Here is a 15,430-nt window from a genome sequence, read left to right on the forward strand (position 1 = left end):
TCTTGAAAATTAAAGCCTAGACTCTAGGCCCAAAACGTCAGCCTTCCTGCTCCTCTGATGCTGCTTGGCCTGCTGTGTTCATCCAGCTCTACACCTTGTTATCTCAGATTTTCCAGCATCTGCAGTTTCTACTATCTCTGATAAAGAGAATGCATTCTGATTTGCAGGGCATAACCAGTCATATTCCTAAGGGTTCTGTTCTTGAATGAAACTATAAGGAATTGTATATATTAGAGGGTGTGGAAAGTAGTGTATAGAAAGAAGCTACAAAGATACTTGAATACACTAAGTGGACAAATCAGTGGCCATTCAAGTTCAGTGTGGAGTCGCTACTTCCAGATCCAAGAAGATTAAATCAGACTATTTCAGAGAGACGTAAAAGAACAGTTGGAATTTTGGGGTCCATTTATACAGATCTCTTAATGGTATCTTGCTCTTGAGAGTTGGTGTACAAAAGTGAGGATGTGGTGCCTCATTTCTACAGGATCTTGGTGAAACTTCAGTTGAAGTACAGTATCCCTATTCAGTCCCAAACCTCAGGAGAAATGTGTTCATCCTCAGAGGTGCAGTCCTATTTCACCAGAGTTTGAGCTTGAGGGTCAAAGTGAGGGCAGGTTGCCTGATCTTGACTTATGCTCTTTCAAGTATAGAACATTAAGTAGTATAATCAATATCTTTAAACTAAGGTTTGATATAATAGACTCAAAAACATTTTCCTCTGGAGCAAGGCTGTACAGTCACTGGAGTGAAAGTGCACACTGTAGATTGTGGTATAAAAGTCAAACCTTTTCTTACAGCCCCAAAAATTATGTATATACTTACCATATGCCTCAACCTGTCTTTCTTCGGCCATGACATAATATACTCCTACTCATAAGCTCAAATTTTCCCAATGAAACATGGATATTTTGTTTACTGACTGCCTACATCCTGTTCTAAGCAATCCAACAGGTTATGGGGCTGTATTCTGAAGGTGCATGATTTGTGGCTCAAGCGTAAGTCACTGCTGATGAAGAATGCAACAGTACCTCACTTACTCTGTGGAGCACTGTTACTGTTTCCCTCAGTAGCTACACTGACTTAAATATGCTTACTTCTGCATCACCATTTGATGAAAACTGCATTTGTGGATTTGTAGTTGCTAGTACAGGTGCGCAGCTTTAGCTTTTATACAGCCCTAACCCAGAGCAAAAGTTTGAGGTCTAAATTTGCCACTCGTCAGTTCTTTTTTATTCATGTGTTTGTTCAAACTATATGCATTTCAAAATTGACACTTTATTTTCCCACATGTAAGCGTGTGTTTTTATGAACTTACAGTTTTATTAGAGCAGGTTTGAATGCATGCTATGGTTTTGAAATTCTGTCTAAATAATGCATGTAGCTGTAGAATGGGTTATTATGTAAAACTGACCAGTTTTTGAAATGCAAACTTTTTTTTTCTTAGCAAGTAATGGATGGTAGCTATGTTGCTTTTTTTTTTATAGGACAAGGTTGCTGGCTAGGCTATCATTTGTTACCCATCTCTAATTGCCCTTGAGAAAGTGTTTTTGTCTCATTGCCCGGACTGCAGTTAGGGAGTTGCAGAATTGTGATCCAGGGACAGTGGTATTGTTTTGGATCAGGATGGTGTGTGGTTTTAGCAGCTGGGGGTGGGGAGATGCAGGCACGCAACTGCACGTGGTAATTTGGCGTGCACTGACTGCCCTTGTCCCTCTAGGTGCCCGAGATCATGGGCTTGGAAGCTGCTTTCAAAAGAGTCTTTGTGAATTGTTACAGTACATCTTGTAGCTGATGAACATTACTGCCACTGTGGGCTGGTGTATAGTGAAAGGAGTGAACGCTTAATTGGCGAATAGGGTACCAATCAAGCAAGCTGCTTTGTCCTGCATGGAGTTGACCTTCAGTGTTGAAGCCAAACTGATTCAAATAGGTAGGAGCGTCTGTCTTGTATATAGAGCGCAGGCTTTTGGGGAGTCAGGAGATGTGGTTATTTACTGTAGAATTCCCAGCCTTTGACCTGCTCTTGTAGTCACAATTTTATAGGGATGTTCCTGTTCAGTTTCTAGTCAACGGTAACCCCTAGGATGTTGATTCTGGGGAAATTGAACAGTGTTAATGTCATTGAATGGCAAGGGGACACTGTTAGATTCTCTCTTGTTGGAAATGGCCATTGCCCAGCCCTTAGAAGGCATGAATGTTACAGCCCAAACCTGGATGTTGTCCAGACTTAGCCATGTACAACAATTAACTGCTTCACTGTCAGCGGAGTTAGAAATGGTGCTGACTGTTATGCACTGGCTAGCAAACATTCCAACTTTTAACTTAATGTTAGGAGAGTGGTTATTTTTGAAGCAGCTGAAGATGTTTGGGCCAAGGGCATACTCTGAGGAACACTGCAGTAATATTTTTATAACTTGAGGTGATTGATCTTCACGATTCACCTACTTCCTGCGTGCCAGCTATGATTCCAATCAGTGAAGAGCATTTCCTATGATTTTCCATTGACTTCCATTTTGCTAAGGTTCCTTAATACCATGCTCATGTAAATTTTATCTTGGTGCCATGATCTCCGTCCCTCTTCAGTTGAGTGCTCTCTTCCAAGTTTGGATGAAACATTTGTTGAAGTTATGAGCTGAGTAGCCTGGTAGAATTGAAACTGAGCATTTTATTGCTTAGGGTTACTTGATAACATTGTCACAACACCTTCCATCACTTAGAGTTGGCTGGTGGATGAGTAATTAGATCGATTAGATTTGTCCTGCTTTTAACATAGGCTGTTAGTAGTTGCCAGTTGTACTGTTGCTGCATAAATTTGAAATTTTGTGTAACTGAATCCTGTTTCTCTGTAACTGTTACATTCCCTTGTGTAATATTGGTAACTGTGACATTCATAGCGTAGACTATATGTGCTTGCTGTGTTAGTCCGGATCTGAATACGTTCAGCATAAAGATTGTTTTCATCTTTTAACCACTTTAAAACAAAGATAACTTTCAGGCTTTGACTCTGAGCAGTCTTTTAAGAAACAAATGTGACCTTTTTTCTTGTATTTGCAGATGTTCCTGCACCTGAACAAGAAAAGCTTTTTATTCAAAAACTGCGTCAGTGTTGTGTCCTTTTTGACTTTATTGCTGATCCACTTAGTGATTTGAAATGGAAGGAAGTGAAAAGGGCTGCTTTGAGCGAAATGGTGGAATATATCACACACAACCGCAACGTTATCACAGAACCTATTTACCCAGAAGTAGTACATGTGGTAAGTAATTTGTCGGCATAATTACTGTACTATCCTTGACCAGGGATAACTAGTTAACATTTGATAGCGAGTGAACATGTAGATTTTATCGATTTATGTCTGTAAAAATTACTTTAATTTGGCTGCCAATGGAAAAAGTAAAAATACTCCAAATGAAATTTGTCACACTGGCACCACTAAAGTTGAACTTGTCAATTTGGGATTTGAATAATATTCCTGCAGAACTATACACCGTACTCCAAATTAATGGCTTTGTAAATGTTCACGCATGCATACTGAATCATAAATAGAAATAAGTGCTGGAGGGATGAGGGATGGGCTAGAAATGCTGCCCAGCCAGTGATGCCCACATCCCACAAATGAATAGGAGAAAAAAGCAATTCAGAAGGCCTGACAGCAACTGTAGAGAGAGAACCATGTTTCAAGTCTAATGTGACTCTTCAGAATTGAAGATAGCTGGAAAAGTAGAAAAGGGGGATCAAATAGCAAATGGTACAGTTGGTAAGGGTGCCCAAGGTCAATAGGCAATGGAGTGTGCTAATGGCTGCAGAAAAGAGATTGTTGTTAAAATGGAGGACAGAGATTGTGACCTAAAGTTGTTGAACTCTGAAGTGCCTAATTGGAAAATGATGTGCTGTTTCTCCAATTTGCATTGGACTTCAGTGGAACACTGCAGCAGCCCTTGAGCACAAATGTTACCCTGTAATGAAGTAATTTATGAAAATGGCAAGCAACTGGAAGGTCGAGGTCTTTCTCATAGACAAAGCAGAGGTGTACCACGAAACTGTCACCCATTCTGTATTGGTCTTCCTATGGTGTAGAGGAGGCTGCATTGAGTGTAGCCAGACTGTTAATTCAGAGACCCAGATAGTGGTCTGGGGATGCAGGTTCGAATCCCACCACAGCAGATGGTGGAATTTGAATTCAGTGATTTCCTTGTACTCTTTATATTCATTTGCAGGATGAGGCCATCACCAGCCAGGCTAGCATTTATTACCCATCACTAATTGCCCAGAGGGCAGCTAAGAATCAACCACACTGCTGAGAGCCAGGAGTCACGTGTACACCAGACCAGGGCAGGATGGCAGTTTCCTGTCTAATGTTGACCACTAATCCATTGATTTTTCAGGAAAGATCCATCTGGTTCACTAACCCTTTAGGGAAGGAAACTGCCATCCTGCCCTGGTCTGGCGTACATGTGACTCCAGACTCTCAGCAGTGCGGTTGATTCTTAACTGCCCTCTAGACAATTAGTGATGGGTAATAAATGCTAGCCTGGCTGGTGATGCCCTCATCCTGCAAATGAATATAAAAAGTACAAGGAAATCACTGCGTCACCGCGAAGTGTGTTAGGGGCCTTGGATAGAGAAGAGGGAGAAGAAAATGATCAAACTGTTACACGTTCAGCGATTTGCATAGGAGGGTTAAAGAGGTGTTAGGAGGGATAGAGGACAAGGTGTCATGGAGAGAATTGTCCCTGCAGCATATCAGCATAGGAGGGGAGGATATGTCGTGGTGGTAGCCTGAGTGAGGTGGCAGAAATGATTGAGGTGGTCCTTGAATGTAGACGGTGGTGGTGTGGAAAATGTGGACTGTAAGAAGAACACTATTGTTCTCAATGGGGGCAAGAGATGAGGGCAGAAGTATGGGAAATGAATTGGACACTGCTAAAGGTGAGGAATAGGCTCCCTGTAATTTCACTCCACCCTGTCCCCCCCAAATGGATCCTTGAGGTTTGCGTGCGGTAGGAGCTTCCAGAATCTGAAGTCAATGTGTTGGCATACGAATTGGCATGTGCGGAACCTCTGAGTAGCTGTGCAACTATGCGGCTTAAAGGAGTGATGGTGAGGAAATGTAATTAAGGTGACTGTGAGAGTTGGTGCATTTGTAGTGGGTATGAGTGGACAATCTGTCCCCAGAAATAAAACAAGAGATGTCAAGGAAGGGAAGAGTCAAAGATTGTCCAGGAGAAGGTGAGAGAAAGCTAGAAATTGGAAGCAAAATTGATTAATTTTTCCAATTTCGGATGAAAGCAGTCATCACGTACTAGAGAAAAGGTTGTGAGAGGATCCCCACAAAGGAACATACATAACTGAGACTCGAGGAGGTACTCTTTTAACTTGGAGAAAGTGAGATGAGTAAAAAGAGAAATTATTTAAACTGAGAATGAGTGCAGCCAGGCAGGGGAGGGTGATAGTAAATGGGGACTGTTCTGACCTCCTTTCCACGTAGAAACTGAGATCTCGCAGACAATCCTAATAGATGATAGACATGTAGAGGAAATGCCATCCATGGTGGAGGGGAGGCAGCTGGAGGCAAGAAGTCGGAAATTGTGGAGCTGACATAAAGTGTCAGGAATCATGTATAGATGGAAAGAGATTAGATAATAGAGCAGGGGGGTGGAAACGGTAGAGACAAGATGGGGGGGAAAACGTAAGTTCAATAAGGCAGGAGCAGGCTGGAAAGATATATCTGTCAGAGCAATCATGTTTGTGGATTTTGGGAAGATGATGATGATTTTGGGGTTAGGAGATCTCCCAGAGGAGATGAGGTAAAATGACGTAATAGAAACGATAGCTTGATGTTCAGTGTTGGGGTGGTACAGTGAAGATAAGTGGGGTCTGACAGTCGGCACTCAGTTTCTGCAAGGTAGAGGTCAGTGTGCCAAATGACAATGTTACCACCTTTGTTAGCAGATTTGTTTACAAAGTCAGGATTAGACCTGAAAGAAGAGGGTGTGACAATTTCAGACGAAGACGGGCAGTATTCTTCTAAGATGCATGTGTGGTTCCGGAATTTGCTGCTGTGTATCAAGATCTGCCCGTAAGTGGGGGGAGAAAGAAGAAAATTTAGTGCGAGTGCTAGAGACAGGCTAGAGTAGATGAGGGGAGCAGAGCATTTAAGGCAACATATGTTGTCATGTGATGAAAAAAGTCTTGTTATTTTAAGTGGTAATCCAGTCATTTATCACAAAATAAAATATAGATCATTCTTAAAGATGCAGATTAATCATTTAATCATAACTCCAATTAGACCTCACATTTTGCAGCTACTTACCACAGGTATCAATGTAAGCTAGCATTGTAAAGAAGACAAGGCATGAAATCTTCCAATATCTGTTCGTAGCAAAGGTGATAAAATAATTTTATGACTGTATTTCGACCAAAAACATTAACGAAACAGCATGAAGATGATATAACATAATTAATAATAAACTCGAAATCTTAATTTCTTCACCTATTTAGTAGAAGCTTCATTTTTTTAAAAAAAATAAGACTCAAAAGTAGGCAGCATTGTAAATTGTAAGACCTGGAGCTCAATGCCAATATGTTCAGTGTGCACTCTTGTATTGGAATTAAAAGAGCAAGTTACAGATCTGTAAAGTAAAAAGATGGATTATGGCATTTCAGGTGTTTACCTTTTACAAAAACTGAAGACTAGAAGTTATGCAAGTGTTTCAGTTATGGATAGCCGATCGAGCAATCACAGGAAGGAAGTGGTGGGTTAATGACTTGCAAGCTGCTTAGTAGTCCAAGGATAATGTGTGGTACTGTGATTAAGAAAGAATAACTGTGTCAATGAATGGAGAGAGTGTCATTGGAAATATACCTACCAAAAAACATGAAAAAATATTATTCAATGTATTCTTAAGAGAAAGGCAGGCCCATATTAGAGATAGCAAGAGCTGCAGATGCTGGAGTCAGACATAACACAGCAGGCCAGGCAGCATCAGAGGAGCAGGAAAGGTGACATTTCGGGTCAGGACCCTTCTACAGAAATGAAAAAGAGTCCTGATCCGAAACATTAACTTTCCTGCTCCTCTGATGCTGCCTGGCCTGCTGTCTTCCTCCAGCTCCATAATGTGTTAAGGCAGGCCCATATTTTGGTTTTTACTTTTGGCTGTGCTGCTCTGACTTTAGAGTCTGCAGTTTAAATGTGTCACTCCTCCCTTGTACATAGGTTCTACATCGCAAGAATCACAACAGAGAATTTGGCTAAGATTTGAAGTTGGAAATGTAGAAAATAGGAGTAGGCATAGGCCCTTTAGCCATTCAAGCCTGCTATGCCATTCATTATGATCATGGTTGATCATCCAATTCAATAGCCTCTTCCCACTTTTCCCCCATTATCCTTGATCCCTTTAGCTGCAAGAGCAATAATCCAACTCCTTGAAATAACATTGTTCAGGTATTTCTGAGGTGTGTTTTGAGTTTCATTGAAATAATATAAGAGATTGAGGACAGTCCATGTGGGAATGCAAAGGCACAGTTTTGGACTACACATGCTGGTAAGACAGCTACGTTCAGTGAAGTAATTATTTAATCTGTTTTGGTCTGCTCAGTGCAGAGGACACTGCAACAAACAGTGAATATTATATTGGATTGAAGTGCGTGTGAATTGCCTCATGGAAGGAGTGCTTTCAAGTCTTTGAGTGACCTGGAATTAAATATGTGGTAGTATTGTTCAATTTCCTACTGACGTCATTCTAGAAAGTAACAGCGAAAGGATGGTTGCAATTAAGTGATTAAAACACTGAAAAGAGGGTCTTGTCCCTTTAGAAAGCAGAATTTTGAGAGAAAAATGTATTTGGTAGGGAAATCTTGTTAGATGATGAAAGCCGTCAAATTGTAATGGGTAGGTAATCACAATTAAGACCTGATTTCATTAGCAGGGGTATGTGTTAAATGTAGAAACTTGGGAGCTAAAATTATATTTTTACTTAATAATGAAACAAAAGACAAATTGATTCAAGAGACACATGTCTTTTAGATTTATTGGAGCAAATGGGTTTAGGGTTCAATTGGGAAACTATTCTGCAGGGAAAGAATCAATAGGTCACCTGTCAAAATTTGAATAATTCGGAGTTTTTAATCTATCAAAATGGCTTTGAAGTTATGCCTTTCATCTAAATCTTCAAAGAGTAAAGTTTGTTGCATATGCCTCCAATTATACAGTACTACGTTGATTTAAATCAAGCCAAAATGGATTGTAGTGCACATTAAGCAATTGATTGGCAAACTATAAAATTCACATTGTGGTTTTATCAAAGTTTCCATCACCACTGTCAAAATTCAGTTTTATTTGGCATCCATCCAATATCCGTAATAGCTCTTAAAAAAAACTTTGCAATTTCAGAATCAAAACATAAAAACCAAGCTATTCTATTTGGCATCTATTGTGCATATAAAGAGAATGAAATCACAATATAAATTAAATATTGAATATTTTTATCATTACTTTGAATTCTTTTAATTCATGTAAATCATTGCTGTTTTAAAGTTAGGCTGAATAGTTTTGGATTACTCAGCTAAGAGCTGGTACAGATACAATTGACTAACTTTTTGTACTGTAAATGTCTATGATTTTGGACATATCACACAGTTTTTAAAATTTTTACAACAGTGGGTCCTCATATGAAGGTATTAAAATAATATAACATCCCTTAGCACTTCATGCATTACAATGCAAAAATATGACAGAGACACGCATGCATTTGCTTGGTCAAAAAGGTAGGTTTTAAGGATTATCTTATGGAGAATGGGGAGGTGTAGAGAGATTTCCAAATCCTAGGGCATGCCAAGTGAATGCTTGCCACCAGTGGGAGAATGATTAAAATACAAGGTGTCAAGAAATGGAGAAGTGCAAAATTAGCGATTTGTGATTAGATAGAAATAATGATAATTGGGAAAAAAATGAGAATTTTAATATTGGGCCTGGCTAAACAGTTTCTCAATGTAAGTCAATGAGCTCAAGATTGATGGTTGAGTGTAACTTAAGACAATCTGGGTGATAGGCCTTAGAGTTTTGGATGTTGTCATATTTTCGGCAGGAATATTTAAAGGCCAGATGTGCACTGAAAAATTAAGTCTAGCAGTAACAGACCTGGATGAAGGTTTCATCAGCAGAGATGTAATGAGGCAGGGTCAGGGTTGGGTGATGTTATTGGAAGTACTATGTAATAGTCTTTATGATGAATTAAGGCAGCTGTGGTGTAGTTCAGACAACATTGTCATCTGTTCTGTATGTCTTGCTGTCCCTCCAGGAGCCTGTAGATAAACGCTTTGAGTTGCCTCATGCCTTCAGCAAACCACCTCGATCCATTGACCCTCTGTGGATTCTTCTTGTAAGACACTGAGGTTTGCTCTCCCTGCATCAGTGAAAACTGCAATTTACAGGATAACCACCACCTTTTGAGAGCACTTAACTTTTCGTCAGAACACACACTGCAACAGGTTTTGGAGTATACAGTGTGAAATGCTCAAGATTTTGCCGCTCCAGATCTGAGGCTACTCAATGCAGAAACTTCATAACCCATCTCCAACTTTGTCCTCTTTTAGGTTACTGAAGTTCACTTTTTTTGCATCTTGCACTAGTAAAGAATTAGTTTCTTTTGAGAACAATTAAAATTGTTTTCTTGGGGTCTTTTTGTATGTTTTAGTCTGTGTGTTTGTAAAGAAATAGTATTCTGTTGCAAATACGATATTTAGCTACTAAAGATTAAATCCGAATATCAGATGTTGACAGTTCTACCCAGTCAGGAGTGTTTAAAAAATAAGAGATTTTTTTAATAACCACAAGTGATGTAACAATGCTTAACATGTTACATTGTTGCAATCTACATTCTGGTCCTCATATCACATCTTTAGTTTATACATGCATAACAGTATAGAAATTTTGTTGGGTTTTCTTCAATGGCCTAATTTCATTTACTTAAAATAGTTTGATAAGGCAGATACTTATCAATACACTGATCTGAATTTTGTCTTTGTTGGAGCATCATTTGTAGCTTGTGTACAAACAATATTTTAATTTTAAAATTAATGTTACAAGCTAGTACCATTTAGTTTTGAACTAGAATGAGACATTAGAATTTCTAAAATACTTTTTCAGTAGCTGAACTGTACCAAAATGTTTTTTTTTATCAAATGTTAAACACTGCTGATCTCTGGAATACCTTTTCAGTTTGCAGTGAACATGTTTCGAACGTTACCACCGTCCTCTAACCCTACGGGAGCAGAGTTTGATCCTGAAGAGGATGAACCAACGCTGGAGGCTGCGTGGCCTCATCTACAGGTACTGAATGCTTATCTATAGTCATGCATTACGTTGACAACCAAAGAAGAGAGTCTTATTTCATAGATGCCTTTTAAATTTTTTTTTGGAAACTTTTATTTCTTTTCTTGTCTTTTGAAACCTGTTGTGAATTTTCTTTAATTATTATTGTCATACTGAGAAATTTTGGCAGTATGTAAATGTTTACAACTGTGAAGGACTGCTTAAATATCATTTAGTGACATGTCACACATGAGCTGTTGTTAATCTGAAAAGATGCATTTGATTTCATGTTTCCTGTTCATTTGCTGAATACAGCGGTACATACTTTCCCTGATGTGGATAATGACCTTGAAGCAGTGTGGTTTTGGAATCATCATGAGACCATTTTGCTGAGGAGGTCTTTCAGTGGTGCAGAGGAAATATTTTTCTGGACCATGCCCTGTTGTCACTGATTTGTCTACACTTATGAGACAGTTTTGGTTGTGTTTTGTGTACTTCAGATTTTTTTAAACATGTGAATTTGTGTGTTTACATTTAAAATTTTGATCTACTGAGATCCATGCCTGGCAAATTTGCTAGATCAACCAACGTGAACAGTTTGTTTCAAAGTCTGTCTTGGAATTTCATGCAGATTGTCCTACGGTAAACAATTAGAATGCTTGAAAGAAGTGGTTCCCAAACTTTGAAATTTGATTCTAACTCAGCCCACAGATTGATTCATAAAGGGAGAAAGCAGGTGGGGTGTACACTTGCCAGGGTAGACGTCAAAGAGCTAAGGGAGACAAAAGGGCCAAATGGACTCCTGTGTCTTATCGGTCTAAGATTCTGATTTCTGTAACATTATCAACTTATTTTAATTGATTATTGACACCGGTACTATATTGGGTGATTTAGATGTTGTCACATGACCTAATTGCCATCGGAGCAACTATCATGCAATCACAGTATAGGGTAAAGGATAATGACCACTTGCATTTATATAGTTCCTTTAATATAGAAAAATGCCCTAAGGTGCCTCACAGGAACTTAACTAAAAAATAGATACTGAACCAAAAAGCAGCCATTAGGAGTGGAATCGAAACTTGTTAAAAAGGTTTTTTGATAGAGGTGGTGGTGAACTGATGATGTTTAAGTAGATAACTTTGGAGAGGGCATTTATTGCTGAAAATATGTCTTTAAGGTCTTAATTGGGACTCCATTAACAAACACACAGAAATTGACCCCGTATACAGACCGCTGCTAAACAAAAACAGAACCGGAAGTGACAAGACCCACCACACCAGAGGATCGTATAAATTCAGAATAGAGCAGAACACCAACGCTTTGATTAGAGGTCGCACATGATGTTGCCTACAATGGTAATGAAATGTCTGCACAATTGGGAACAACAGCTTGGCGAGCAAACGAGCAACTGAAAATATGTCTGCCAATAATGAGCTGAAATGAGGAGGATATACAGTACAGGCTAGAGTAAAGAATAAAGCTTCAGAGAAGCTTGTGGTGTAAAAGAAAATTAAAATATGGAGTAGGACGTAACTTTGGAAGGGTAGCAGATCAGAAAATGCCAAAGACAATATTAGATTAACAGAATTTGCCAATGACAAGAATGGATTATATTTTCAGCAGCAAAAGTATAGAAATGCGTAGTGTTGGAAGTAGAAGTAAATGGTTTTTGTTACGGTATGTGCTTGGAAGCTCCGCTTGAATAGAGTGACATGGTTGCAAACAGTCTGGTTCAGTCTTAGATAGCAGACATGGAGTGGCATAGCCGGTGGTGACGGCCATAAGCAGTTAAATAAAGTTAGGTCTTATGCATGTCAGATTGTCTGACGAGTCCTACAGCTTAGTGATTCAAGCATAGTAATTAAGAGCAGGATTAGGTAATTTGGCCCTTCCAGCCACCTCTACTGTTCAATAGATGTAGCTGATCTGGTTGTGACCTTGTTCCAGCAACCACTGATAAACATTGACTCCCTTGTTGGTCAAGAATCTGTCTACATCTGGCATAAAAGTATTCAATGGTTTTGACTCAACTGCTCTCTGGGGAAGACTCATCACTCATGAGTTCCAAAGACTCATCACTCTCAAAGATTCCATGTTATCTCCATCTTAAATGGGAGGTCCCTCATTTTAAACTGTGTCCATCGTTCAAGTCCCTCCCACAAGGGGAAGCATTCTTTCAGCCTCCATTCTATCAAGTCCCCTCAAAATATATAAGTTTCATAGGGTTACATCTGATTCTTCTAAAATGTGGTGTGTATAGGCTCAGTTTTTCCAACCTTATAAATCACCCCAATCGTATACCAAATATCAATTAAGTGAGATAACAAAGTGTAGAGCTGGAGAAACACGGCAGGCCAGGCAGCATCGGAGGAACAGGAAAGCTGATGTTTTCGGTCAGGACCCTTCTTCAGAAATGGGGGAGGGGGGGAAGCTCAGAAATAAATAGAGAAGAGGGGTGAGGCTGGGGAAGGTAGGTGGGATAGTGATAGGTGAGAGCATGTAGGCAGTGGTCGGGATTAGTCAGTGAGGTGGGAGTGGCAGTGAAGATGGACAGGTTGTGTCAGGTCATGGAGGTGGGGACGTGAGGGAGGGTTGGTCGTGGGATGAGGCCGGGGGTGGGGAGATTTTGAAACTGGTAAAATCCACCTTTGGACTATAGGCACCGGAGGCAGAATATGAGGTGCTACTCCTCCAGTTTCCAGGTGGCGTCATTGTGACAATGGAGGAAGCCCAGGATGGACATGTCACAGTGGGAGTGGGAGGGGGAGTTAAAACTCTGTCTCCTTCCTACCTCTCTGTTTCCATCTCTGACGACCACCTTAGAACCAGCATCTATTTCAAGCCCACAAACTCCCACAGCTACCTAGACTGCACCTCCTCTCCCCCACCTTCCTGCAAGAATGTGATCCCTACACCCAATTCCTCTGCCTCCACCCCATCTGCTCCCAAGATGGGGCGTTCCACTCCCGCACATCCCAGATGTCCTCCTATTTCAAGGATGGTAACTTTCCCCCTCCAGTGATTGAAAATGCCCTCAAACGCATCTCTTGCTTTTCCCGCACCTTTGCCCTCACCTCCCCTCCCCCAACAAAAACAAAAATAAAGACAGAATCCCCCCTTGTCCTCACAAATCACCCCACCAACCTCCACATCCAACATATCATTCTCCGCCACTTTTGTCACGTACAATCCAACCCCACCCCTCTCTGCCTTTCATAGGGACTGCTCTCTCCATGACTCCCTCATCTGCTCCACAGTCCCAATTGACGCTACCACCCCCGGCACCTTTCCCTGCAACCGTAGAAAGTGCTACACCTGCCCCTACACCTCCCCCCTCACCTCCATTCAAGGCAAAAAGCAAACCTTCGACATTAGACGTGGGTTCACCTGCATATCCGTCAACTTGGTCTACTGTACCTGATGTGGCCTCCTGTGCGTTGGCGCAATCAAACGGAGACTCAGAAACCATCTTGTAGAGCAGCTGTGCTCTGTACGCAACAAACAACATTTCGGTCGCGAAACATTTTAACTGCATATCTTTGTAGCATTGGCAAATTTAGCCACTATGCATTCAGGCCCTTCTCCCGGTGGTACACCACTTGTCTCATCCAGCCAATCTTTTTGCCTGCCCTATGCTTCCAGTAGGTAACATTCCTCGATCCATGCTAATCTACTCCCCATACACTATGAACTTTTATTTTAGATTGTGACCTTTGTCACATGTCTTCTGGAAATCTAACTGCCGTGCATCCACCAGTTCTCCATTATTTCCATTGCTTGTTACTTCCTCAAATAACTCCAATAAGTCAGACATACATGGTTTCTCTTTCACAAAACAATAATGCCTCTGCCTGATGCATTGAGATTTTCTAAGTGCCCTGCTGCAACCCACATAATTATAGACTCCTGTATTTTTCCCATTATAGATGTCACGCTAACCGTTCTATAGCTTCCTGCTTTCTTTCTCCCTTCTTTCCTGAATAAAGGAGTCATTCACTGTTTTCCAATCTGATGGGACCTTTCCAGTTCCAGGGAGTTTTGGAAAATTTAAAATCAATGTTTACTATCCCGTCATTAAAATCCTAGGATGGTGTCCATCAAGGGGACAAGGAATTCAACTTAGATAGTGGATGGTGGAGCAAGGTGTAGTCATTGTAATCTGGAAGCTGACACCATGTGATATCACCAAGGGAGAAATGATGAATAGAGAGGTTCAAGTGTTCACCTTTGGTAGATGGCAAGAGAATCCATTCACAGAAATGCTGTTGTTACTACTAATTGGCAATAGTGAAACCATACAAGAAAAGAGTGGAGGTGAAGCATTTGAAGATTGGGCAGGATATTCAGGAAGCTACTTTTATCTATCATTTTTTTAAACTCTGCAAAACCCTATATACACTTAGCCCTGGTATAAAGAATGACTGCATAAGGGAGAAAGTAGAATTTGAGAGAGAGCTAGCAAGTAACACAAAAACAACTAAATTCTGTGAAAATAAAAATAGTATAATTAAAGCTAGTGTAAGTCAGTGTGACTCTCGGAATATGATAATGGGAGCCCAGGAAATGTGTCAAACCGAGTATTTTGAGTTTCAATGTGGAAGACTTAGAAAATTTTCCCAGACATTTGAAAATCAAGAAGTGAAAAGGAAGGAAGAACTTGAAAGGATCAAGAAAGGAAAGGTGTTGGAAAACTCTTGTTCCTAAAGCCTGACATGTCGCCAAGACCAGATGGCATCCATCCTAGGATCTAAAAGAGAGATGATGGACGTTGTAGAAGTCTTGGTTATAAACTTCAGAAATTCTACAGTGATATAGATGGGTTAACTGGGGGTGAAGTTTACAGGTGGAATGTAACATGAATGGAGAAATTGGCTCGTTGGCAGGAACAATAGAAAGACAGTTTGTGTGAAATAATATTTAAATGGCTAAAGGTTGCAAAACAGGTACAGGTAATTCTGGGTGACCTAATACATGAATCACAAAATGTTAGTTTGTAGGTACAGCAGATGATTAGACAGGCAAATGGAATTTTGATGTTTATTGCAAGTGGAATGGAATGTAAAAGTAGGGAAATTTTGCTGCAGCAATACATGGCCATGTACAATTTTGGTCTCCTT

At 40.3% G+C, this 15,430-nt stretch overlaps 1 protein-coding gene across 2 annotated transcripts in view; it reads left to right on the forward strand.

Annotated features, from left to right (window-relative positions):
* Positions 1–3,045: 3,045 nt before the first annotated feature.
* ppp2r5ca (protein phosphatase 2, regulatory subunit B', gamma a) overlaps positions 3,046–15,430 on the forward strand; it is a 68,927-nt gene continuing 56,542 nt past the window's right edge. For both annotated transcript variants that reach the window (XM_048599648.1, XM_048599649.1), the window contains exons 1-2: positions 3,046–3,254; positions 10,218–10,328. In XM_048599648.1, coding sequence (XP_048455605.1) covers positions 3,186–3,254; positions 10,218–10,328 — 180 coding nt within the window. In that variant the 5' untranslated portion in view covers positions 3,046–3,185. The remainder of the gene's footprint in view (positions 3,255–10,217; positions 10,329–15,430) is intronic.

The sequence above is a fragment of the Rhincodon typus genome, chromosome 8 (genome assembly GCF_021869965.1).
Source record: "Rhincodon typus isolate 14 chromosome 8, sRhiTyp1.1, whole genome shotgun sequence".
Lineage (NCBI taxonomy): Eukaryota > Metazoa > Chordata > Chondrichthyes > Orectolobiformes > Rhincodontidae > Rhincodon > Rhincodon typus.